This window comes from Diceros bicornis, chromosome 16, assembly GCF_020826845.1.
Source record: "Diceros bicornis minor isolate mBicDic1 chromosome 16, mDicBic1.mat.cur, whole genome shotgun sequence".
NCBI lineage: Eukaryota > Metazoa > Chordata > Mammalia > Perissodactyla > Rhinocerotidae > Diceros > Diceros bicornis.
The window spans coordinates 30,715,868-30,742,841 of record NC_080755.1 but is presented as its reverse complement, the minus strand read 5'-3'; the positions used below and the strand labels follow the sequence as shown (position 1 = coordinate 30,742,841).

Sequence of the window (26,974 nt, the reverse complement as noted above, 5' to 3'; positions counted from 1 at the left end):
TTCAGATTCCATCATCCTTTTTCTCCATGCAATTCTACTTAACAATAGCATAGCTACATCACTCAGTATTCTGTAAAAGAAATAAGATTCTAGTTAAATCAACGTGAAATATGTCACATGCCCTTCGAGATGAAAGTTGAAGCTCCATGAGACGCACAAGGAGGAGGAAGTCGTGGTGTGAGGGATGAGAGGCAGGGCGTCAATCAGATTCTTCCTTCCTTTCCCAGCAGTCCCTGGCATCGGACTTCCGGCTCTTCCCACTGAGAAACTGTTCTTGTAAGGGTGACCAACCTTACGTTCTTAACTAACTAAGACATTGGTTGGTTACTTATAGATCACATCAAAGTAATCACATCTTGATAGAAATATAGCCCTGAGCCCAAAACTCCATGGTCACATCACAAGTGGGGCCCAGACGCCCCCTTGGAGGGAAACGCAGCAGGAAAAGGGGCATCCAGCCTCTCCCAACCGTAACAAGACCTGGGTTCCCTTGAGAAAAGAGAAAAGGCAGACTGAGTCCCTAATCTCCACTCTGTTCCGTGACAGTCTGGGCTAGTGGCCACACTCAGGCAGTCAGCTGGACAGAGACCCTCTTCCAAAGATGGGTCCAAGAAAAAGTAATATGGGGGAGGGGGCCCCTGTCCTCCCCAGCCACCAGGGCCCATCCTGCTGAATCAGACTGGTAAGAATACCTCAAATTCTGGTCAGCTTCCGAGTTCTCTAGGGAAGGCCAACATCCAGGAGGCCTAAGAGAACAAACAGCCCTGGGACACAATACCTGCCCCAATATGATGAGAAGAGAAACCAAAATAAGAAAAAGACAAAGAGCTCGGAGAATGCTCTCCCCTGGCCAAATCCACCATCCAAGTGGGGAGCCTTGGCTGGAATCTGGGGGAGCACATGAGGTGCATTGGATCAACCATTTCACAGCCTAGAAATCAACTGGACAAATAAAATATGAAACATTTTACTTAATGAGACCCTGATGGCACCAGCTGGAAAAGCACAACTATTCTACGGGAACCTGCAAATCGATTAAGATGTCCTCGGCATGTCCCAACTGGCAGCACATTTGAGGCTTTAGCAGGACATTTGGCATGTGTAGGCCTAGCCACCAGCATCGAAGACCAAAACAGACATTTAATTATCTCAGAGGATTCTCAAGTGGCTTGCAGGTCATAAATTTCTAGGTTACAGGATGGAATCTGTTTGATTTCCCGCAATAGCTAGACTATTATTGTCTTTAGCCAAAAGAGTTCTAGCCCAAATATGTTGGTTATTCATATCCACTTGCCTCATCGCCACCATTAACAATCAAATCAATTACTGCATTGTTTCAGGGTGAGGCCCAAACCATGAAACTTCATGTCGATTTTGCAAATTGGTTTTTTCGTATTCCTTTAACTTCTTGTGAAAAGCTGGACTTTATCATCCCTTCAGAACAGAAATCAAAGTAAATTCCCCCATCTTAAATTTCTGTTGATGGTGCCATTACTAATAAATTAAACCTGTTACAGATAAACACATACATGCAGTGCTGTACTTGTTGTAGTAACTGCATCACAAGATAAAATGTGTTTGGCTAAATAAAAAGAATATACGGCTGTTTTGCATAAAAATGGAATGGAAACGATACCACAGGAAATTATTTTATGTCAACCACAAAAACAGGCAAAATATCTCTCTAGTTAGATTAAGAGGAAAATTAGTCATGACCATGTTAATGTTCCCAGTGACATTATGTATCTCTCTAAGAATCTGGTTCTCTCCAGATCAGAGGGCAAGGCCAAAGCTCTTTGCCAACACAGACATGTAACCTGTAGGAGGAGCATATACCCTGGGCCTCTGGGGACCATCCAGACCACTGTCTCATGCAGTTTCCATTTCTGAGGTTCCTGGCCCAACCCTGCCCACCTTCTGTGAGGGTTCTCCCTGGCCTGCCATCCTTTCTCTACCCCTCTCCCTTAGTCTGACCTACCCCCATGCTTCTCCCACCTCCTCCCAGTGGCAATTCTTGCACTGAGGTTGCCCATTGCAGGAAGACCAGGAGTTAACTGGTGCAAGGTTTCTGCCATTTGATTACCAGTTTATGGAAATAACTAATAGGAGGGCAATAAAGGGCAATTATGGAAGACAGTCTACTGAAGACCTCAAAAAGCCTTTCACAAGTTTCATTTTAAAAAGCTATTTAAGAAATAGATTTCTTATCATGAAAAAGAGTAAGAGAAAAACAGGCAAGTGATATGGACAAGTCATACACAAAAGAAGAGATGCAAATGTGAAGAGGCTCAACCTTCCTAGTGTACAGAGACATATAAGTTAAAACCACGAGGAAGTACTATTTCACACCCTTCAGAAAGGCAAAAAGGGAAGTAATTCCTTGGCCTGAAGCAACTGAGATTCAGCACACAGTGTAGAAAGAATGGATTAGCCCCACCCCTTTGGAGAAGAGTTTGCCACCAAGGATGTGGACACCTGAGGACCCTCCATTTCCACTCCTGGCCTCATACCCCAGGGCTGCTCCACCTCATTGTGCATGTGAGTCACCTAGGGATCTTATTAAAGGTAGATTCTGAATCAACTGCCCTGGGGTGGGACCCATGAATCCACATTTCAAACCAGCCTCCAGGAGACGACCATATTGTCTGAGGACCAACTTTGAGTAGCAAGTTCTTACATAGCCAAGTTCTTACATGGGTACACAAGGAGACTGGCAAAGAATTCATAGCAGCACTAGGAAATAGTAAAATGCTGGAAAAAATAAATGTAAAGATCTTTAATATTGATGTTGGAGCCCACAAATATATTCTTGAAGGGACCCAGACCTTAGGGGCTCTGAAGTAGTTGGCCTGGGTGCAGCCCAGACACCTGAAAATTTTAAAGCTCTGCAGAAGGTTCTAATGTGCAGCCACGGTTGAGAAGAAGCTGAAGAAGTTACTCAAAGTGTGTACCAAGGCGCATCAGCATTGAACTCATCTAGGAGCATGGCAAAAACAGACTCTCAGCCACCATCTTACTGAATGAGAATTGTATCCCCTCTCCTGCCCCCCAAATTTCATGGTTTGAGAAACTGCTTCTCTCTGGTGGAGTTGTCAAGTGTTACTTTCCTTTCCAGAAAAAACATTCCTATCAGAAACTAAAGCAGATGATATAAAAGGAGCAGGGTCCGATAGTCTGCAACAATTTGATTTAGTGTTCTTTACCCTGGAAACAAGTGCGTCAATGGGTCAAACAGAACCATGGGGTCCAGCACATGGAGACCAAACTCCAATCACCTCCTGTGTGAATCTCTAGGGTGGCACCCCTTGGGAGGGCTCTGAGTTTGAATTCTTACTGAACTCCTGCCTACTTGGGGTCACTCTCCTTTCACTTTTGGGAGCCAGGACTTGAAGAGGCAACCAGGCTTCCTTCTTGTGAAAGATCATAAAGCCCTGTCCTCATCACCATCCCTTATTCCTGGAGACAGAGCCAGTGGAGACTCAAGCTGTCTCTTTAGTGACCGGCAGCAGGCCAGAGCTTGGGGACTGAGCTCTCTTCTGAAACATGCAAGGGCCACAGTGAATCCAGGCAGATGTCAAAGGAGTCAGAGAACCCTGCTTCTCTACAGAGAGTGGTCCTTGTGAGAGTCAGCATGGCGCCTACAGAGGCAACTCCACACCCGTCATTCAGTGGGCAGGAGCAGGTCATAGGCTCAGACTAAACAGGAAAATCAGTCACTTTTGATTTAGTTGAATCCTCTATTTGGTAAGATAAGAAAAAAACTGGTCAACCTAGCCTAACATTAAATATTTTAAGCATCTTAATGATCATAAAATCACCCAATACCCTTGGTTTTCACCTTCAACATGTTTCTGGGCAGTAGTGAAGCCCTGGGGGAACCAGTCTCCAGCCCAGAAGTGGGCCCTGATGCTGGGTGCGAGGCAGAAATATGGCCTCAGCAAAGCATCTGGGGCAGTACTTAGCAATGGGCCCCATTGCGCCCACCCCTGCCCACCAGAGGCATTTAAGGGCCTTTCAGACCTTCCTGGGGACAAAGTGTGAATCAAGGGAAGCTTGGCCAGAAATGGCAAATACACTGGACAGGTGGCTGCAGTGTCCTTCCTCCATAATGGCCAACACTGATTGTCAAGCATGAAACCTCTTGTTGACAAAGACAGGTGGGCCCTCCAGGCACCACTGACAATTCACTGCAGCTGGCCTCTGAGTCTCTGCCCTTCCCAGGTCATAGAACGGGAGGGCAGATCCCTGCAGGGTGAGTCCTTCACCCTAACTCCAAAGCACTTACAAGACTTCCGGTTGGCCCGGGAGCGCTTTCTCTCCCGTGGCACCACTCGCTGACTGGGCACTTGGGTGGCCGACTTGACAATGCGGTCCATGATCTCATCAGCCGCATCATCCGTGACGTTAGGCGAGTCATCTGTTCCCATAGTCCATGAACTAGTGGATCCTGAAGAATTAAACAACCAGAGAGTGCAACATACTGAGAGAGAGGGAAAACGCCAAAGAAAATACCACCACACTGCTCCTCCAACAGCAGAGCTCTGTCAGCAACGATCAGAGCAGAGGCCAGAGTTAGAGCTTGAGCCTGACAGATCTGGAGTGCTCACCCATTGCCACTGCAGGGGCATGGCTGTGACCTGTGACCATCACCCTCCAAGCTCTGAACTCCCACAAATCCGTGGTTGGGGCACTTATATCATACTACCCTGTAACACAGCTGTGTTCTTGTCTCTCATTGTCCTTGAACTTTCAATGCCTGGATGTGTTGCCAGGTCCTGTGATCACAGGAGGGCAGACTCCTCACACTGCTGTGCACATCACAGATATCCCAGATATCCAGTGATGTATCCAGTAACGTCCAGAGACATTTGTTAAGTCAGCTCTCTACCTATGGTTGTATGTGCCTAGCGAAGGTCAACCAACCCTAACTTCCCAATCAGTTAAATAAAAATCAATGGATTCTGTAACATATAGTTTATCTTTGGATAACCTAGAAAATCATTTGGAAAATCATAACAGGATTACCCTCTTCAATCAGCAAGGGGGGAGCTAATACGAAATTTTCTTTGGTACATTCATCTGCTCTCTGACCAGAAAAAATATGTTTATAAACAATTACATGTTAAGACAGTCCAGGTCTGGCATAAAAGCATCTGCATATAGACAAGCGAGAAGAAAATACCACAGTCATATTAAACAGTTAGAAATGAATGCTACTTTAACGTATCCAGAACTGTGCCTTTGTGATTGATTGACTTCCTTGTGAAATCTCTTCTGTAAGATGAGAAATATGCTTCTGTAAGAAAACAATGTGCAATGCACTCAAAATTGTGAATTTCCTCTACCTACACTTTCCTTTGTAATAAACATACAACTTCCAAGCTTGTACATGAGTATTCTCAAACTGTATGTCTATGGAACATGGGTACCCTGAGCCTAAGGGCTAGCTGAAGCTGAACAACAGTCAGCTTTTCCCAAACCACAGGGCAAAAACACGTTAGTAGATGAGTTCTTCTCTCATACTAATTTTTCCAAGCTTTTGGTGTTTGGATATTGATGGAAATAGTTGGGAATAGCCGATCACGGTTCAGTAGACTGTGGTTTTCATGGACACGTGTTTGTGGTTGAAATTCTACTGCAAATATGTAATACACTATAATTTAGTCATAATTTCTGCTAGTAAAATTCATATGACTGAATTAAATACATAAATAATTCAAACTTTGCAAAAGGAGTACCAGGATTCCAGGCGATCTGTCACCTGCTTGTATTTGAGACCTGTGGCCTGGGACAATGATGTTTTCAATGACAAGGTTTTTGTTATGGTTGTTGTTGACATCATTTAAAAAATTTGTTTTGTTTTATGAATGGGGGCATACCTATGGTGCTGGCATATACAAAATCAGTAAATTTTACTTTTCCTGCTTATACCCAAGGGAACTTGATCTACTTGCTCCCATCAGAAGACTAGTTTTTTCAGCATCATAAAATCCTTTAAAAATATGTTCTTCTCAGAAACGACTTTTTGAAATTGCTGCTGAATTGCTCTCCAGTCTCAGGATGGTCCAGGTGCTCCAATCGGAGGCAAGAGGCCTCAGAGTGGCACAGTTTTCAGATGAGGACTCTGCAGATCCTCTGAACAACGGCCTCCTCAGCACAGACAGATCAATAGAGCAATTGTGTTTTGCCCAGAAATTTCCTGTTTTCCCTTTTACCTATTGATTTATAATTCTGTGTCTCATTTTCAAATGCCAGACTACCCTTCCAGAAACACACAAAGCTCAATCAATTGTCTTAGCTCATAATATAATATAATTTTCTCAGGATGAGCCAGGAATGAATGCATCATCTGACCTTCCCACTGAGAATTACCTATACTTCCCATCTTACACAGCCCTGGGGAGTCTGCTTTCACCGTAAGTTGTCAGGAGATGCTTAAAAGGAATATGTTGCTATATGTCCAGGATTGCCAGACCGAATTTTGAGATGATGTCCTTCTCTCACGACCTCATTCCTCAGTCTGCTTTTGCATCCCACTCCCCCTGGTTACTGTCCTCATTGCCTGATCACTGTTTATGCCCATTTTTCCTGGTCATGTATATGTTTCTGTTCCTGGAAACTTTGCAACACATATAGCCATCAGGGGAACATCGCTTATACCTTCTACAGACCCCAAGGGGCTATTTGAGTCACCACAGTCTCCCAAGTGTTAGCAAGACATTTATATATACTGAGACTTGGTGGAGGGGATAAAGCATTATAGACTATATCACTTCATTTTGACTTCATTTTTTAAAATATGTAAATTTTAGTTTGAAAAAAAACACTGTAATTTATTTTTTCCCTGAAAAATCTAACTTGAAATAGTCTAAAGGAAAATAATTGTATCAAAATAGATATTATATTATTTTAATGCATCAAATAAAATGTAAAAGAAAATTAGTTCTGGAGCAGTGCAAGTTATAACTGGGAACATTTGTAATATAATTTAATAAATGTTTGTCTTCATTTCTGAAAGAATTTCCCTGGGTATAGACTTCTAGGTTAGAAGCTTTTCTTTTTGGCAGTTTAAAGATATCATTCCACTTTCTTCTGACTTCCATAGTTTCTGTTAACAGTGAGCCATCATTGTTACTGCTTTCCTTAGAAAGTAATGTATCTTTTCTCTCTGGCTGTTTCAAAGATTTCATCTCTATCTTTGATTCCCAGCAGTTTGCCTATGGTATGCCAAAGTATGGTTTTCTTTGTATTTAACCTCCTTGAATTTGCTATGTTTCTTAAATATGTGGGTTGATATATATCATTGGCTTTGGGAAATTCATAGCCACTGTCTCTCTAATTATTGCTTCTTACTCATCTTCTCCTTCTGGTACTCCAGTTACACATATATTAGACCATTTGACTATGTCTCACATATCTCTTACATTTTGTTCTGCTCTTTCCATCTTTTTTCACTATGCTTCAGTTTGTACATTTGCTAGTACCTGTGTTTGAATTCATTAATTCTCTCTTTTGCTGGGATCAGTTCACTGTTAAACCCATCCAATGAGTTCATTATTTCAGATATGTTCTTTTGCAGTTCTAGAATGTCCATTTGATTTTTTAAAAAATTAATTTCAATTCTCTGTTGAAATTATCTACCTTTTTTTAATCAATTTGTCTATATTCTCCTTTAGTTTCTTTAACATTTATAATGGTTAAACCTTGACTGTAAATTTCAACATCTGTATCACCTGTGGATCTGCTGCTATTGTCTACTTCTCCTCTTATTGGTCATATTTTCATGTTCTTCTCTTGGCTCATAATTTTGACTATGCACTGGACTTGGTGTATAAAAGAATGCAGAAACTGAAGTCAGTGTCATTTTCCCCCAGTCTTCACCCTTGTCTGTTAAGCAGATACATTGAAGTACTGAGTGGGGTCGAGGCCAAATAGCAGTTTTAGTTGAGAATCAGTACACCAGTCTTTAAATATCTGTATGTATTTGTTGAAGATGCTTAACTAGCTTACCTTTGTTTGCTCAGAACCTCAAGACTGCTGGAGATTTCCTTCAGCCTTTCTGACCCAGCCTCCCCATCCTCCTTGCTGCCCTAGCACTTGGCAAATGTCTCACGGAGAAAATTGTGTTTGGAGCTCCTCTAGTTCCAATCTGTTATGCCAGCTCACATGGCCATTAGAAGTTCTGCTGGAGGGGGCTGGCCTCGTGGCTTAGTGGTTAACTGCGTGCGCTCTGCTACGGGTGGCCCAGGTTCAGATCCCGAGCACGTACCGACACACCACTTGTCCAGCCATGCTGAGGTGGCATCCCGCATACAGTAACTAGAAGGATGTGCAACTATGACATACTGGGGCTTTGGGGAGAAAAAGGTAAAAAAGGAGGAGGATTGGCAATAAATGTTAGCTCAGGGCTGGTCTTCCTCAGCAAAAGGAGGAGGATTGGTATGGATGTTAGCTCAGGGCTGATCTTCCTCACACACACATACACACACACACACACACACACACACACAAAAGAAGTTCTGCTGGATCTCTTTACTATTAGAGTCACCCTGCCCATGGCAAGTCCAGTTCTCAGCCTGTGCCCAGACTTGGCAAATGCTCCTAGAGAGGCACTCTCAGCTCACCTAGAATTCTAGTTTATCTAGTTCTGTTTCCTTTCACAATTCTCTGATGTCTTTTAAAAGAAAGTTTTTGTCATTTTTTTTTTTCTAGTAGTTGTAGCAGGAGTGGTGGCTTGCCACTCCCTACTACATGCCATCTGGAAGCAGAAGTCTCTTGAATGTGTAGAGAAACTGAACGGCTTTCCTTTCTAATCTCTTTCATCAGTTAGTGAAAATGAACCCATATTGTACAAACCCAGCAACATCTTTTTCTCGCTGTCCTTTCCAGTCAGGAACAGATGTATATTTTCTCTTTTAAAATTAGCACAATTTGTTATGTTCCACTAGAGATCCTGGACTCCGTCTTCCAAGATGGCTTTCATTGCACTACCCTTGCATCCACTAAAGTACAGGGGCTCAAGACTCTTGATGGCTGGGGTCACCACAGTGCAGGCATTAATGCTGACCTGGATCTCCTGGTGGCCACGTTTAGCCTAGCACACAAAACCTGCAAGAGCTGCCGGGCACAGACAGACTCATACACGGGATGTCTTAGGCCTTTTTGGGCACCAGTGATTTCTCTCCCCACACCCTCAACAATGCAAAGCTGTGCTATTTATTCTTATCCTTGTTTTATGCTTCATCTAGACTGACAGCCTCTACTCTTCAGCATTTAATGATATTTTCTTCACCTTCTGACCCTCCCTCACTTTCTTCTCTCCTCTTAAATTCTTTCTTGTTTATACTCTTTCTCTCCTGTCACTTCTTGGCTTTTCTGAGAAATGGAGGCCTTTTATAGACAGGACTGGCCAAGAAGAGGGCACCCTTCCTAACATGTAGAAAACCAGACGATCAGAATATACCATGTAAAGTGCTCAGTGGTTCTTCACAGCTGTGTCTGTCTGCTGTTGGTTACCAAAAGGCTGCCTTTTCTTTGCCAAATCATATTAACTTGTTTTCTTCTCCTAATTCCACATCCAAAACGACCTAGAAGTGAGAGAGCTTGGAAAGACCACATCTCAAAGAACCTAGTCTTCGATTCTTTGATGTAATAATAATACATGCAAGTATTTGGAGTACAGTTTGGGAATCAAGATTGTAGTAGGAGGTATTACTTTTCTACTTATCACCTGTGTCTCAGGATAACACTGGGGCGACGGTGGGGGGAGGTAGCCCTTCTTCTGGCATATTCCTAGCTGCATATCAAAGTAAAAACCCTGTTAAAGGGTAAAGACCAAAGTCCAACATTAAGTAGAAGACAAGGGAACTAGAGTCAGTGATAGTGTACTCACACAAAGTAAAAAAACCATTCGGTAATTTTATAAAAGAGCCTGAAGTGCAGCCCCACTTGGAAATGCCATGTAAACCTTAGGGATCTAGAACACTGCCTGAGGCCCTTTCAGGACTCCTCCTTGGATGGCAGCGTGTAGCCCTTTGGTTCACAAGAAGCTCCAAGAAACCATGTGCACCATGTGACCCACTTCTGAAGAAAACTTTGAACTGCATTTGTTTTTTCTTTTATGTTGAAGTTATCATTACCATCATTATTTTTGGAAGTAAAATTCCAAAATCACTGGTCAGTCAGCAAATCCAGTTAGAACTCAGTGACGGGTCTTCTCAGGGGTTTCTCCAGATCACAACCCTCTACCCTCTGGCTGCCTGTCTGTCATCTTGTGAGCCTGAATGTTCACGAGAGCCTAGGAAGATGCCTGATGGGCTGCAAGCAATCATTTGTTACTGAGTTTCTGTGATGTGTACAGTAACCAAGAATCCAGTTTACCTGTCACGTTCTGTTTTACTTATTGTCCCAGTATAATTACTACTGGAATCTCTTCAACTCCAAAGCATCCCAGTTTGGACAATAAATTATATGGTTCCTTCTAGCTGTGTGCTAAGCAAACACCAAGAGGAGAAAGCCCGTCCTCCAGGAGTTCAGTAAGATATAAAGCTTATAATCTTTAGAAGGCCTAATCTGGGGTCTCAGGAGTGTGGAGGAGGAGTGGCCCTGCGAAGCGGGGAGTGTGGAGGAGATAGACTCTGGAGGTGAATCCAATGGGGACTGGATAGGCAGACGAAAAGAGGACAGCATGAGTGACAGCAGGGGCTCAGGGAGACACAGGGTGTGCACAGGAGCGTGGTGCCCACAATCGGGATGAGTGACAGCCAAGTCTGGGAGACGGGCTAGGACCAGACCACAGGAGGCCTCAAACGACAGCGTGTATAGTGTGGGCTTCATCCTGCAAACTGTGAGGAAACTAAGGAAAGGTTAACGTGGTGTCAGACTAGATGGGGGGACAGCAGTAAGCATTCTCAGATGAAAATGCATCTCAGTTCTTAATTAAAATTAAAAATTCCCTTCCAAGTTATGAAACAAATCTGGAAACTCTTATCTGTCTTTACCATCTTGAAGTTTTAGTTTCCTCTCTGCCTCTAAGGATTTAAAAAGGCAAAAAGGTGCTTTAATTCAAGGGTCAGCAAACTTTTTCCATACAGGGCCAGGTAGTAAAAACTTTAGGCTCTTGGGTCCCTGCAGTCTCTGTCACAACCACTCACCCCTGACACTGCAGTGCAAAAGCATCATCGACAACACTAAACCAATAAGTGTGGCTGTGTTCCACAAGCGGCCGGCCGAATGTGGCCCGGGGGCCATAGTTTGAGGACCCCCGCTTTAACTTATGAGGATGCATTCATAGTAATAATTCCTCTAGTGTGAACTAAGCTAAACTTTTGGGAGTGTTTGTTTTTGAGATGAAGCTATTGAAGGGAAGTATGTGATTACATCAGCACTGAACGTCCTGGGGAGTTGACGGCCCTTAGCAGCCACTTCCTGGGCACAGTAATCTGTACCCTGTGATGGGGACCAGACCCCCCCAGGGTGGCCAACCTGGGAAGATACACCCTGCCCAGGCCAGGAGTTACCTCGGCTTGCTCGGCTGCGTGTGCGGACGCCAAGCACCGGGGTGGCGTCCTCCACGGCGGGGGACGAGGTTTTCAGCACTGCCTTCATGTTCTCGTGCTCAGCGGCGTCCTCAGCGTAGCTCAGGCCCTGTGGCTGGCTTGGAGGCGGTGGAGAACTGCCAGAGAACTTGCCGGACTGTAAGACCAAAGAGGGGTTAGGGCGCGGGGTGAGGAAAACCTTCTCTTCCCTGTCTGTCTCTCTGTTTTGTTCGTGTACATTCTGCGGACATATTAGTTATGGCAGTGACTGAGGTTGTCAATGAACTAATGACAGAACATCTGTGTATACAGGAAGTTCTCTTATCAGAAGAAAAGCCCAGGTCCCAGAAGGACCACACCCATCCCTCCATTACAGCAGGTCTCTGAGCTCACCACAGATTCTCTTGGTGGGGGCCTGCTAGGGGTGACTGACATCATCTCTTGGAAGAATTCAGAAACCAAATCTGTTTCTAACACTAAAGCCCTGATATGAGAATTGAAATATGCCTTGTCAATCAAATGTACTGAGTGTGTTTTAAAATTTAGTGTCAGAAAACAGTTAAATTTGTTGTATGTATCACTTATGATGATAGAATTTTAGAAGTGAGATTCAGTCACAGAATCATACAATGTTAAGAGCTGGGAAGGATTTTTCCAGATCTAGTCCCTCCTCACTTTACAGAGAAGGAAACTGAGGCCCTCCAAGATTAAGTGACTTGCTAAAGGCCCCAAGAGGATTCATTTCAGGGCCCAGATCAGAACATGACACAGAAATTCACGCTGAAACTGAGTTTGGCAACACTCACTACTTCTGGTTGTGTCAAAAATGTAGTTGTTTTAAGTATTACATGCACATATTCTCTAATTTTGATTGAACAAAGGGTCATGGCATATGTTTTACAAGAGGTATGCTAAAACATCAGGCCATATATAGACAATGCCAAACACCTGGATGAAAAATAGAAAGTCAGTTAGATTAACGTTTGCAAAGAGCAGCTCCATAGCTTCCTGACTTCCTCTTTTCATCCAGTTTCTCGGCCATGGTGACAGAGCCCAGGACACGTCTGTGGCTTGTACTATCTGCACTGTTCCCTCCTCATCTTCCAGGGCCAATCGGCCCGACTTGGTCTCTGGTTCTTGCATCTGCACCAGGGCCAGGAGGAGGAGCCCTTGCCATTCCACCCCTCACACACTGATCCCACCAGATCCAGTGGATGCCAATCAAGGAAACTGGGCACAAGTCAGAGGCTGCCCATGGCTGGTGACCGCTGATCTGGCCTAGTTCTTAGCCGCTGCCCCACTTCCTTTTTGGTTTTAGGGCTCTTTACGTGGTTATTCCAGAGTCCAGTTCTCAAACTTGAGTTGCCAAAGGCTCAAACAGGGGGCTGGAGGGAAAATTCTCCGTCCACTTTTCCAGCAGTAGAGAGAGATCTGCTAAACCTGTCGCACTTGACAGGGCCTGGAACTCAAGGACAGCCTGGAAAAGGCAGTTAACCCTTCAGTCCCTGGCACATACAGCATGATGAGAACCCGTGTAGGGAGGTTAGTGATCACACAGAAACCACCCAGAAACGTCCATGCATGGTTTAAAGCACTGAATGGTGCTAACGATTCATGCTGCTTTTGTTAGGTTAGATTCTATGGCACGCCTGGGAAGGTCAATGCGCATTCTTCATGTTTATAAACAGTCGTACCTCAATTTCATCCTCTTCATCAGTCTACCCGAGAGGACAGGACAGGATGGAAAAGACAGAAGGGATTCTTAGAAGGCACAGAGTCAGCAAAGACAAGATCACTCCAATGTCATGTAAAATTTCAAATAAAGAAATTGGTCACCACAACCGGGGTACACCCTCCTAATTTGGGAGCTGCCAGGACCTGTCTGCATAGCCCTCCTGCCCTTGTCTGGACACTCCCTCCATGAACCCCAAGACCAGTCCTGACCAAAGTAAGGAGGGACTTGTGGAGCTCCAGGCCAATCTCCTGAGGCCACTCATGGAGCTGATAACCAGCTTACCTGGCTCTCTGTCCACTACAGATGTCACTCTCAACTCTGTGCCCTGCCACTTGGCTGGCCACGTCCTACAGAACACACCAGCATCTGCTTCAGTAAGTGGACTGGCCTCCATCTGCCTGGCTCCACCTGTCAGCTGTCATCCCGCCTCTCATCCAGAGTGCTGGACCCCCACCCCCTCCGCCCAGGCTACTGGGTCTGGGTCTCCATGAATCCTTCCACACACGGGCCAGACAGGGCAAGTGGAACAACTGCCCAGGCCGAATGGGTCATATTGCTGTCTCCTTAGAAACGTGAAAGTAAGTTCTTTTTAAAATCTCACCTGTCCCTCATGGAGGCTGTCTGAACTGACATGCCCTACTTTTAACTATCACCAGATAAACTTCTTTAAGAAACTTTAAACAAAATATCCCTTTTCTAAAAATAAATTGAGGGTGAAAGTCATGTCCATCTCTTGATTTTAAATTAAACACACATTCAATGTAAGTCTTTCCACTGAGGTTACAAGGCCAGACCAGCAAATCAGACACAAGGTTTTTGAGAAATGACTAAACTTTTAGGAGCTGAAATGACAAAATGCTTCCAGTTCATCATGTCCCACACTGCCGCCAGCCAAGTGGCACTGTGACAAGAGATGACAGTCCCCTTGTGCTATTTTTTTTTTAATCTTAGAGCTTGTTTATTTAACCAGTATGGTTGGCATTTTTTTTTCAGTAATTAGCACATGTGCAAGGTGCTGCATATACAAAATTTCTAGCCTTCTCAATATCCCCCAAAGTAACTTTCATTCCCTTTTCATAGACGAGGATGCTGGGGTTGAGAGAGGTTAATGGCCTCACCCAGGATTACCAGCGCCCTCCAATGTGGGAGTCCTGGGATGGAATCCTGAGTTCTCACAGCCCATCTAGGGTATGGCGACGGCAGAGAGGGCCATCCATGGTTGCCTGGTGCTGCCTTGTCTATGTCACCATTTTGTCTAGAACTGGTTCAGGACACAAGGACAAGGAAGTACTTAGTTTCTCACTGACTCTTACCTGGGAAGACCCCTAGATTACAAGAAAGGGGGCCTACTGCATTTCAGAAACAGAGCAAGAGGAGGAGGGACTGGCACACAAGAGCAGATACGGAGCTGACTCTACAAATGTGCGGTCTCCAGATTTTACCCAGACTTCTCTGTGTTTGGAAAATAATGGTTTTTCTAAAACCATCTCTGTTTAATTGTTACCAGTTCCATCCTTACTTTATCCATCATCTATATTAAAAATGACTTACTATATAGTTTTCCCTAAAAATCACTTCCAGCTCTAATGATCAGGGACTCAATCTATTGCCTGGTTCTGTTTCCAGTGGTTTAAGTGTGTATATGTTATTTTCTAACCAGATCATAACATCCTTGGGGTATAAGCTTGTCTTTTACTGCACTCACATCCTCCTCGGTGCCCAGTGCTGTGCTGGGCACACAATGGGCATTTAATTGAGAGTTGGGAAAACTGGAAGCTGGACACTTTAAGTGACAATATCCTAATGTTCCAGCAGATGGCAATCTTTCTACACAAATGATGCCCCTTTGACCATTAAAAACAGGGACTACATTGAGGAGGGACACTGAAGAAGCCCGTACTGTCCAGATTTTAATGAAAATTTAAATATTTTTGAATCAAACTCTGGAAAAATTTACCCCTGTTTATAAATAGGAAAGCTGAATGTTTTCAGAGAAGGACAGAATTTAAAAATTAGTGGGATTTGTAAAAAATCTCAAGAATTTGGCAAGAAATTTGGATGTGTTTTCATAACTATAAGCATATTGGGCTTGTATTTTTCACCCTCCAAAGTGTTTCATTTCCACAAAAATAAGTAATCATCCATTTAAACTTTTAAAAATAATACTTTGGAATGAAATGTGGGCCATAGTTTGCCCAAGTGGATTCAGTTTGCTTCCTGATTGCTGTCCTCCAGGAGGCTAAAGATTCTATTGAACCCAGATTTCAGGAAAGGAGACAGAAGACTCTTAGCTGATGGAACTGGCATCCAGAACTGCCAGGGGGCTGTAGGAAGGGTCCTTGATGTAGGAAAAGTGATCTGAGTACTCTCTCAGGGTCCAGAAAATTCCAAGGGAATGAGGGGTCTGGGTGAGACAGATAATGAGGGGGATTAGTCCCTGGTTCTCCTCAGAACTGCCTTAAAATTACAACAAATTTTCTAACATAGTGCATCCAGTCTCCATGTGGAGGTCAGACCCCTCAAGAATATGGACCCTTAGAGACCAGTATCCATGTGTCCTCTGTTTCTCCTACAACATAAATACCCATCTGGGCACAGAAGGCAGCCTCATGGAGGTCTTCTTAATTGATCTTATTCCTCCCCAAAGAATCTGCCTGACTCGAGTTCAGTTGAGGCTTGTAACCCCAGGATGATAGCACTCCCCATGGCTTAATCCTTAACCTGTTCCATTCCCTGTATCATGGTGAGCCAATGTGCTTCTCAAGTACATAGACAGATGGGATAAGTTTCATAAAGGCACGTCAGAAAGAGGCACCTGCACTGTGTGTCATTGTCTCTGGCATCTTCACGCATCCCTTCCCCCTCCACTAGCAAAGCATCTCTCATCTGAATGCCCCCTGCACCTGTGGCCTGGGTGTGCTCAGGGCTGAGGTGGGAGACATGGGGGAAGAGCCCAGGAGCAGGGGAGGCATGTAAGTATGCAGGGCCCCCAAAGGACTATAGGGAACTCCTGGATTCACTGTCCTCTGGGCTCTCTTCCTACCCTGATATTCCCTGACTCAAGGGACTGCCAAGAGCCCATCAGATTACATCTTTGAGGAACCACATCAATTATTTCTCTATTCAGATGCCTAGAACGGGTGGTCCATGTGTCAACTGATTGGTTATATAGAATCATGATGATGATTAAAATCCTGAATTAATTCCCTAATCAGTACATTTGTCTTCCTATGATAAGTGGTGTTATCTTTTCTATTTTTTATTCACTTCCAGTTTTACCCACATCACAGAGGTTAAAAATGGAATCAAGCATTTAATGTCATCAGTCTCACACAACACACCAACATAAGTTCCTCCACCAGCCACACATCCTTGATTCTACATGTCCTAGTTCCTTGTTTATTACAGAGCAGATTTTCAGAGAAATGGTAGAGGAGCAGTTTAAGAGTACTTTTTAAAAGAGAAAGTTTTTTTCACAGTGAAACAAAAAAAGGAAAAAGCACAGCCCCCAAACTCAGGGGAGGTTTTATGGTTGATTGTACTTTCAAAATAAGTGACATAAAGAGGCTGATTTCATGAACTTACGTCAGTGATCATCTTCCCTCTGGTCTTATTTCTTTCTCTGTGGTTGGCTCGTTTCTGTTTCTGCTGCAAAACCCTCTCCCTGGTGGTGCGGTACTCCAGTGCAAATTCACTAATGATCCTGCAGAACTTATTTATATTCACTTCCCGAATTGCATAAGGTGGATGACCCATAAAGAGCAAAAAAGAATGGAACCTGCAACGACAAACAATAGTGACAATGACTTCAGTTTTAAGGAACAAAAATTGTCTAAAAACTTTCATTAAGAAACCAATCTGCCGAAGACACTGTTCTTCATTCCTGGGGCTTTGAGGCTGAAGTCTTCTCAAGAGAAAATGCAACCAAAAGTCAAGTTCAATTCGCTTTCTCATTGATGGAGGTTATGTATAGATGATAGGAGTTCAGGAGATTAATTACTTTTTTATTTTTGCTTATTTGTGTTTTAATGTTTTCCTAAAATGGATATGTAAAACTTTTATAAGAAAAATGATAAAGTACTATTTTAAGAAACATATTGCAGTTTCTAGATTACATAAAAATTGAATAAGGAATAAAGAAATGTTGCTTAGCAATTCCTTGGGAACCTGCTTTAATGAATATTTGAAATAGACATGAACATGTTATGAATAATACGTTTGTAAAAAGATGCTTATAAAGTTTTCTCTGAGTAAATATTGTGAAATATTTCCTTGCAATATTACATACAATCTTAACTTAATTATGAAACATCAAACAGGCAACACAAAATACATTTATTTTCAGCCATTTAATTTTTAAATTAAAAATTATTGGATTGTATTTACTTAAAATTTTGCAAAAGAAATTAAGTAAGCAAATAAGTACCCAACTTTTAGCTATCAGGAAATGAGAAAGAAGATACTAGGAGACAAAGGGAAATTTTTATGTAGAACAAACAGTATTACAGAAATGATACCACTTTGTAGACAAAAACTTTCGTTTTTTGAACACTCTAATTTGTATAGTTTGAATAAGAGTTTGATTTGTTTTCAAATGAGGGAAACTAGGTTATTCTTCCTGTGAAGAATAATAAAGTAAAGCATACAACGTGTATTTAAAGTAAAGGGGGCTGAAAAAAATGCTATTTGAAACCAAAAATGCTAGCTAAAACTATAAAACTCTTAGAAGAAAAAGTGTAAATTCTCATGATTTTGGATTAGGCAACGATTTCTTAGATATGATACCAAAAACATAAGCAACAAAAAAAAAAGATAAATTGGACTTCACCTAAATTAAAAACTTTTGTGCTTCAAAGAACACTATCAAGAGTAAAAGGACAACCCACACAATGGGAGAAAATATTTGCAAATCAGATGTCTGATAAGGGATTTGTATCCAGAACATATAAAGAAATCTTACACTTCCACACTAAAAAGACAAATAAAAAATGGACAAAAGATTTGAAAAGACATTTCTCAAAAAAATATGCAATTAGTCAATAAGCACATGAGAAGATGCTCATCATTATTAGTCATCAGGAGTATGCAAATCAAAACCATAATGAGATACCACTTCGCACTCACTAGGATGGCTATAATCAAAAAGACAGACTAACAAGTGTTGGTGAGGATGTGGAGAAATTGTGACTCTCATACAGTGCTGGTGGGAGCATAAAATGGTTCAGCTGCTCTGAAAAAGGTCTGGCACTTCCTAAAAAATTAAACACAGAGTCACTATATGACTTAGCAATTTCGCTCCTGTGCGTATATACTCCAAAGAAACGAAAATATGCGTCCACACAAAACCTACACAAATGTTCATAGCAGCATTATTCATAATAGCCAAAAAGTGGAAACAACCCAAATGTCCATCAACAGATGAGTAGATAAACAATATGGGGTATGTCCATACAAGGCACCGCATAACCAGCCCCATTACCTCTCTGACCTCATCTCCTATGACCCCAGTCACACTGGACTCCTCGTGATTCCTTAAATAAGCCCACTTTAGGGCCTCAGGCCCCCTGTATGTGTGTAAGGGACCCTAGAGGGACACAGCTGAGCTGAGAGCCCGCAGGGCCTGAGGGGAGGGGAGAAGAGAGGAGAGGAGGCCACTCCGCTGGGGGGACCATAGGCCCTGACAAAGCGTCCAGTACCAACTGTTCCCAATGCCTAGAACATTTTCACTACAGACAGCCACATGGATCACTCTCTCGCATCCCACAGGTCTCTGCCCAAATGTCACCTCCTCAGAGAAGTCTTCCCTAACCATCCTGTGTAACACAGCACCTTCCTGTCACTCCCTGTTGCATTTATACCCTTAAGTTTTCTTCCTGGCTCTTATTACCACCTGACATTATATTTGGAGATATGAGATGATATGATATATTAGGATAGGATAGTATAATATACCACATATTTTGCCACTTATCACTACTCAAGATCTATATGTAAGATGAATCCAGGGGAGAATCAATCAGCCCACAGCTAGGTCTTCTTTTATATGTAAGTACAACCCAAGATTCCTTATCCTCCACTTTCTAGAACATTGTTTTTATCTAGAAGGGATCCAAACTTAACATATAAGTTAAAGATATGATTCAAATATATATTTTGCAAACAAGGGAGTAACAACAAACAAGTAAAATGCAAATCTGAAAAATGCTTCAGATGTACATTTGAAAGGAAAAAGATCATGCATGGCATTTCTACAGAAAAACCAAGGGGGTATGAGTTTAAGGGAGTATAACATGTAAGGGACTTTTGTTAGTTGAGTTTGTAGCTTCCAGAACATGTGACATGAAAGTCTTATGGTTATGGAGGGGCTGGTTCCCCGCATTAGTATCCTGAGGCACAAGCCAAACATCTTTGATCTGTTCCATCATCCACTCTCTTCCTCATGTGTGTCATTGAGGGGGTGTCTGGCCCAGGATGGGGAGGGGGGATATTGGGGCACCAAGAAGCCAATGTGGGTGTTCACTTCTCTTCTGCCTGTCTCTCTCTCTCTGGAATGCCAGCTTCTTGCTGAGTTCTCCATGCCTCCTAGGAAGGCCTTCTTCCCCACCTCTCACCTGGTCCCCCTCACTCCAGTGCCTGCCACAGTGTAACTGCAGCCTAATGAATCTAAGGGAATAAGAGAGTGGTTTGCACATCCACAGAGTAGGATTGGGCTGTTAGTGCAGCAGTGCAAAAGGAAAGGTTAATATGCAGATTTGGACATCCAGAACAAGATTTTCTTAGCCAGGCAACAGTTCTGAAAGCCAGATTTTGCCTGAAGAGAATTGTCTAAGTTCTTTTATCTGCTCCTTGACTAAGAGGAGGCCCACTGGAGTAACTAAGGGAGGGCTCATCACACAGGAAAGAGAGGTGGAAACACCTGTCCCTTTAGCTCTATCACTGAGTGGGGCAAAGAAGGTGGGTGGCCAGATGTGTGTCCTCATCTCCTCTCCCCAAGGAGGCCCTGGAGTGGGGAGAGGTCTGTTGAGAGGCTAAGGGGATGCTGAAGATAAGATGGACTCCTTTCCCACCAGGAGGCCCCCGTGCAGGACAGAGTGGTCCTAGGTCAAAACAGAGCACTTCTGGCAGAGTACAAAGGGCAGCCCAGTGGGTGAGGAAGCGAGAGGGCCTGGCCGGACTCACCGGCTCCCGTGGGATCCTGGGTGGCATACAGGGGATTCTGAGGAATGTGGAGGGTGCTGAGCTGAGAGCTGCAGGGTCTGGATAGGCGGGTGGAGAAGAAGGGCAGACTTGATGACTTGTCCCTTCAGCTGCCAATCACAGCAGGAGGTACCAGCAGAGGCCGGGCAGAACCAATCTTGGCCTGTCCATGTGAGAGGCTAGTGAGGTTCCAGATGGCACCACCCCTCTGAGAACCTGTTCTCCTTTCCCATCACTAAGGTACAGAAATCACTGTTCTTTCCCAAAGCCAACTTCGAGAGGACTAGCAGGAAGACCAAATATTTAGGAGACTAACTGTTGAGTTGTCTACATTTTTGGCTGGGTGAGCAGACTGCAACCCAGCCAGACAGTCGGTCATTAAGGAGGTAGAGTGAATGGTGAAATAAAGAAAAGTCATTTTCTCTGCACATCTGAGTGTCACGAGAATAAATCTGCAGGCTTGCTACCTGTAGAGGTTTGCATTAATCCCCAGGAGACAGGTACCTTTACACTCTGAAAGCCTCAGAGCAGCGTCTGTGTAACAACCACTTCTTTAAACAAGTACCCTGTTAAATGAATTCCTAATTACATAGATAAAAATATAACTCTTGTACTCGCATGTGAGGAAAAAAGATGAAGGTCTAGCTACTTGCAACTTTCTGATCTGAAGTCTTATATTTAGGCTGATGGCCATGCCCAAGATGACTCCACCTGTTAGCCAATGTATGACCCGAGGTTCTACTTCTTCCTGGGTCTCAGTTTCCCAATGTATAAAGGGAATATGTTGGATCACAGGAGCCATAGGCTATGCTCCTGGGAATGCTGGTGGTGGGAGAAGGAAAGAAGCACAGCCACTGGGGGTCTGAGTTCCCCCATCTCCATTTCAACAAGATATTCTCACTTTAATCAGCTCTCCATATGGGGCTCCTGCTAACGCCTCCATTTGAACCCAGGGTTCTCTGGTTGAGGTGCTTTGGCTTGGCCACCATCTGGACCCCACCTTTAGCCATGGCCCTTTCACAATCCACCAAACTACAGTGAGCTCCTGGCTCATGCTGGTCATGCTGGTTCAACAGGATGGCCAACAGTGAGTATACAGGGATCCAGGTCACACAAGAGCAACCATCTTCCAGTGACCAGCTTACCAGGGAGAATAGGACAATCATATGCAATATATATATATATATATATATATATATATATATATATATACACACACACACACACACACACACATATATATACACACATACATACATATATATACACACATACATACAGGCATTATTGCTTAAGGAATAGATGTATCACCATAACGAGCTTTATCTGTCCGAAATAAAATGGTTAATATGACCAGGCATAATAGCTTTACAAGGCTTTCATAAAATTGCTCCAGTTTCATGATATTCCAAATGGAAACTATTTGTTTATTTGAGTAGTTTTAAGTTGGAAATTGTTTGTATCATACAAAGCATGGAGGCCAAAGCAGCTCAAATTCCCTGTCTCCCCTTATTAGCCATGTTAAAAGCACAGTGTGCTTTGATTTCAGTAAGAAATTTGACAAAATCTCTGATAAGATCCTCCTACTCAGAGGGCAGCTGTGAGGTCCAGAAGGAGTACAGTGAGGGGGATTTACAGTTGACAACTAAATTCCAAAAGTACTGAGTAATGTATTTGTCAACCTGGAGGGAAGATTCTGTTCCTTATTCCTGTCCTAACATTTAAAGACTACCCCTCACCCCCAACAGTCTGGATCAAGACCCAGGAGGTATGATTATCAAAGCAGCAAATGACACAAGCTGGAAGAGGGCTCACATGCGCAAAAGGGAATTAGATGTTTAAAAGTTCTGAATGGGTTCAAGGAAGGAAACAAGGAAAGAAGGTGAAAGGAGGGAGGGAAGAGAGGAAAAAATAATAAAAAAATATGAAATGTACGGGGATAAATGAAAATACCACACATTTGTCTAAAAAAATAATGAAGTGCTCGAGCACAGGGCTGGAAGTGTGTCTGAGAAGCAGATCTCTGAGAAAGGCCTGCGGTTTAGGCGGCCCCAGGGGAAGGCTACCTTAACAGAACCATAGTGAGGCCTGTTTCAGAAGGTCTGTCATCAGAGCACCAGCTCCAGGTAGACCACAGCCTGTAAGTCTGCAGACCTGCACCTTAGCTCACCAGGATGTAAGGCCCAGGACAGAGCCCTCAGTCTCTGGAGGCCAGGGTGAGGGACCTACAACCATGTTCTGTGATGAAACAAAGGAGAAGAAAGTGCTGGTGCATGGTAGGAAATGCCCCGGACCAGGAAGTTGGAAGACCCAGGTTCTAGTCCTGATGCTGCCACCACTTACAGGTGAGACAGCCTGGGACAGTCATGGAGCCATCCTTGATCCCAGCCTACCTCCTTGGAGGCAAGCAAGGCCCGACACATCAATGCTGTGTCTCCTAGGGTCCTCTTGGATCCTGTGACTGAGGAAGGCTTGTCCAGAGATGGCACCCATGGTGGGCCCAGGCCTCATCCAAGAAGGATGCAGCACAGGGCAGCCACTGGAGAATCAAGGAGTGGAAGATCTTGGAGGGCATCCTGTGAATCATATAAAGAAGGAACTTTTCTAGCAAGTCGAGCTGCCTTGAAAGGACATACGTTCTCTGCAGGCAGAACTGTTTAAGCAGATGCAGAGACGTAAGGGTCAACTTGCCAGAGATCTTACAGATGCAATTCCTGATCAATTAGGATTTTTGGATGACATTATCTCCGAGATTCCCTCCAACTTGAAGCCTCAATGGCATTATATTATTGCTATGTGTGTGCATGTGTATGAAAAATTAAATATCTTCGAAACCAACGTGCATCAAAGGTGCACTTGCTTTGTACCAAGAATTTATAGTATAATTTTTGTAAACTTAACCTTCAGTTTGCAGAATATTTTCAACGTGCCATTTTACTAGTGTTTCCATAAGTTCATCGATCCACTTACCTGTTAATTATTCTTCTATGGACAATCTTTAAAATTATAATTCGCTCTGCACAGTCTTTTAGGAACTCTGACATTCGTTGTTTTAAAACTGGTTTCATTTCATGTTTTGCAATTGCCTTGAGGTGATCCCATGAAGCTTTGCATCTTCTCTCCATCTGACATAAATTATCCTGAAGTTGATCAAAGTCAACCTGAAAATGAGAGAGAGAACATTGCAAGCACTCTGAAACAACCGGACACCAACCTGAACCAGGAAATCGAACTGCCTCCGGGAAGAAACAACATCAAAACCAAATTTACATCTTGAAATACAGACATATTTATGGCCTAAAAATTATCCACATATGGATCGTCATTATCTTGACATCAAATTACTTAATGATAAAACTGTTCTCCAAATGAACCCAATGCAAGTGTCACCTCTTTTTTTTTGCCGTATTTGGAAGAAAATCTTAGGAAAGTCTTTGGGAACAGTAAATTAAAACATGATATCAAGGAACCCTAGTACAAGATGAACTGAGCAGATGTCTCATAAAATTTTTCAGAGCACTCTTGTTTTTCAGAGATGATATTTCACTTAAGGTTAGAGGAAGCACCATGGTCATACAGGGATGGCTCTGATATGCGGGGGCCAGCTAAGGGGCAGCCAGCTCCTCTTCACAATGATCTCTTTTACATTGTGTGACAAATTATTTTACTTATCTATCCATTCATTCATTCAACGAATACTCACGGAGAACCTGGTGTATGCCAGTCCCCACTCCAGGCACTAGGAACACGAAGACAAATGCTGAAAGAGACCAAGTTGCTGTTCTCAAGAAGGCTCATTGAATAGACAGGTGAACACCAAGCACTGAGGATGTATAGAACCCAGCAGGCCTGTGTGTGTGTGTGTCTGTATGTGTGGGCATGTAGTCTTGCCAGCAGATGCAAGCCACGTGTACAAAGAACAGACCTGACAGAGCACTTGCTGTGCTCTTCAGGTAAGTGGGAACAGTTTGGATTGACCAAAGTGGCCTGTGATGAGGCTTTATTAAGTAATGGTATTATAGAATTTCTAACCTAAAAATTATATGAATCAGAGAGTTAGTTATGAAAAAATACACTTTAGGGCATTTAAGGGAGGGAGATGTGGGATAGGGGAAAGAAATTGAGAAGGCTAGGAGGGGAGGAAGAAATAGATAAATAGGTGAACTGAAGGGAGGGGACTGAGAGGTAGACGCAGAGTGAGAGATGGTGAGAAAAGGCAAGAACCAGGCAAACAAAGGTCAGAAGGAGAAAGAGAAGATGCGTAGAGGTGAGCCACCGTTGCTTAGACGCCAATGACTGTGGTCACGAGAGCAGGGTCTGGATGTGAGTGCCCAAGGAGACTTGCTGGAGTGACTCCAGTTCTCCAGCCCGACTCTCAGAAAGACAATGGATGAGATCAAGTCAACGAAGGTCGATTCTGTGAGAGGATCTGTCACCAGACAGGATAAAGATGTGCTGAGCATAGGGGATGCCTGGGGGGGCCAGGCAAGACATTGCATGTCCTGGATTTCTTGGGTGCTAACAAGCCAAAAAAAGAAGGCAAGTTTAGGCAGAGCCCTGGGATTCAGGTAAGCAGGGGGGTTCGTGGGACTTGGAGAAAAATGATTTGCCTGAAACCAAAGTAATTCTGGGTCCAGATGAGAAAAAGCTTCACTTTCCTATGACACAGTAGAGCTGAGAAAAAACCTGGCATTCAGCTGAGAGGACAAGAAATGCAGATTTAGAAAAGAAAGACTGAAGAGTTCAAAGAATAAGTCTAGAAAAGGATCCAGATGACCTAGGATCGACGAGTGATGTCTAGGAGGTTGTAAGCCAGTTGTAACGAGTCTAACCATAACTCTCTGGAGCCGTCCTCGTTTGCACCTGGCAGCTCCCTGGATCCACAATAAAATAACTTCAGCTCAGACATGTACCAAGTAGCTCTGTACACAGTCTAACCAGGTGAAGCTTGCCCAGCACTGCAGTGGGCACAGGGCGGGCAGGCAGACACGATGGGAGAGATGGTTTTTCAGGGAAGAGAGTCCACTGTGAGCCCTTAAGCTGGTGGCAGAAGAAAATAACTGCACTGTCAATAGAAATCAGGTGGGGAGCCTGACCAGGGTTGAGCTTAAAGTAGTGTCTCTTGAAGAGGGCTGGAAGGCTGCCTCAGCTAGCTGGCTGCCCACCTGGGCTGACGCAGATGGCACACATGATCTGAGTCTTCACAATTACTTCACAACCTCAGATTCTGTTACTAGCTCATAGGGGAGAAGCGATGCATAGGGAGGTTAAGCAACTTGTGAGAGGCCACACAGCTGGTAAGTGGTGGAACTGGGGCTGGAACCCAAATCTCTCTGGCTCCAGAGTCTACGTTCTCCTCCATCATTCCTTAAGATGGTTGCCCCTAACAAATTCCATCCCAGGGAAGCTGGCCTGGCCTTCTATTGTGAGAAGGAAGTCCTTGGCAGAAGGTCCTTCCCTGAGGACTGCTCCACATGGGCCACTTTCCATGAAGATGCATGAGCTGTGCTCTGAAGCAGAGTCAAGTCTTATTAAGTCAGTCTGGGATGCTGTGGGACAACTCAAGGACACAGTTGTCCTGTAGATGCCAGAGCAACCTGCCCCGTAGGGATTGCAATGGTGAGACCCGAGGTGTGACACACCAGGGGATGGAATGAATGCACCTGAAGCTGGGGTTTCCTGAAGCTTATATTGTACCTGTCTACACAGAAGGGCCCCTCAATGCCCCAAAAGGCTTTGGGAGTAAAGGCTGAGAAGTGGTGGTAGATGCGCTCTTGACCTCCTGGTGCAAGTCACCGGGACTGGGTCAGTAGTCATCTTTAGCAACTGTCAAAGTTCATGGGTAGAAGCTATCTGCAGTTTTGGTTTGTGTAGCCAATCTTCAGGCAAGGAGAAGTTATTTAGTTATTAGTTAACTGATATCTAAACATCCTTTGGGAAAGGCCTGATACTGAGGGGGCCCGAGGCAGTCATTGGGCCAGCCTGGTGTCAAGACTCCTAGGCCAGGACTACTTTTGTTACAAGCAGGCTCCACCAGGGGGAAGGCCCTGGGAGTGAACAAAGAACCATGTGTAAAAAGGGAACTGATTTGTTCTGGGCGGTTCTGGAAACAGGACCAACATGAATCTAGATAGCCAGGTAGACTTGGACTCAAATAGAGTTATTCCTAACAAATTGCCTTCTGAGAAGGTACTCATGGGGAGTGTCAGAGCAGCGATTGGAGGCCCCCCTGTTGGGACACTCAGAGAGGGTTTCTGCCTTGTTAGGATAGTGAAGTAACATTTGTAAAGACTTCAGAACAGTGCCTGGCACAGAGTAAACATGGCAAGGGCGCCTGTGAAATAGAGGAGTCTGTGTTCTAAGAAGCCCTCTGTCAGCTCTTGGAGCTGGGGGATTGCTGGCCATGCCTCTTGCTGCCTCAAGGCCAAGTCCACTGTGGGGCTGGCTCAGGGCCCCCTTGCATGGCGTACCTGGCAGCTGCCAGCCTGTGGCTCCCGAGGCAGGT

The 26,974-nt window shown here is 43.9% G+C and overlaps 1 protein-coding gene across 3 annotated transcripts in view; it reads right to left on the bottom strand.

Moving 5' to 3' along the window:
- FHOD3 (formin homology 2 domain containing 3) overlaps nt 1-26,974 on the bottom strand; it is a 457,851-nt gene that overhangs the window by 8,687 nt on the left and 422,190 nt on the right. For all 3 annotated transcript variants that reach the window (XM_058557016.1, XM_058557014.1, XM_058557015.1), the window contains 4 exons: nt 23,440-23,630; nt 16,858-17,050; nt 11,520-11,694; nt 4,286-4,447 (listed from right to left, as the gene is read on the bottom strand). In XM_058557016.1, coding sequence (XP_058412999.1) covers nt 4,286-4,447; nt 11,520-11,694; nt 16,858-17,050; nt 23,440-23,630 — 721 coding nt within the window. The remainder of the gene's footprint in view (nt 1-4,285; nt 4,448-11,519; nt 11,695-16,857; nt 17,051-23,439; nt 23,631-26,974) is intronic.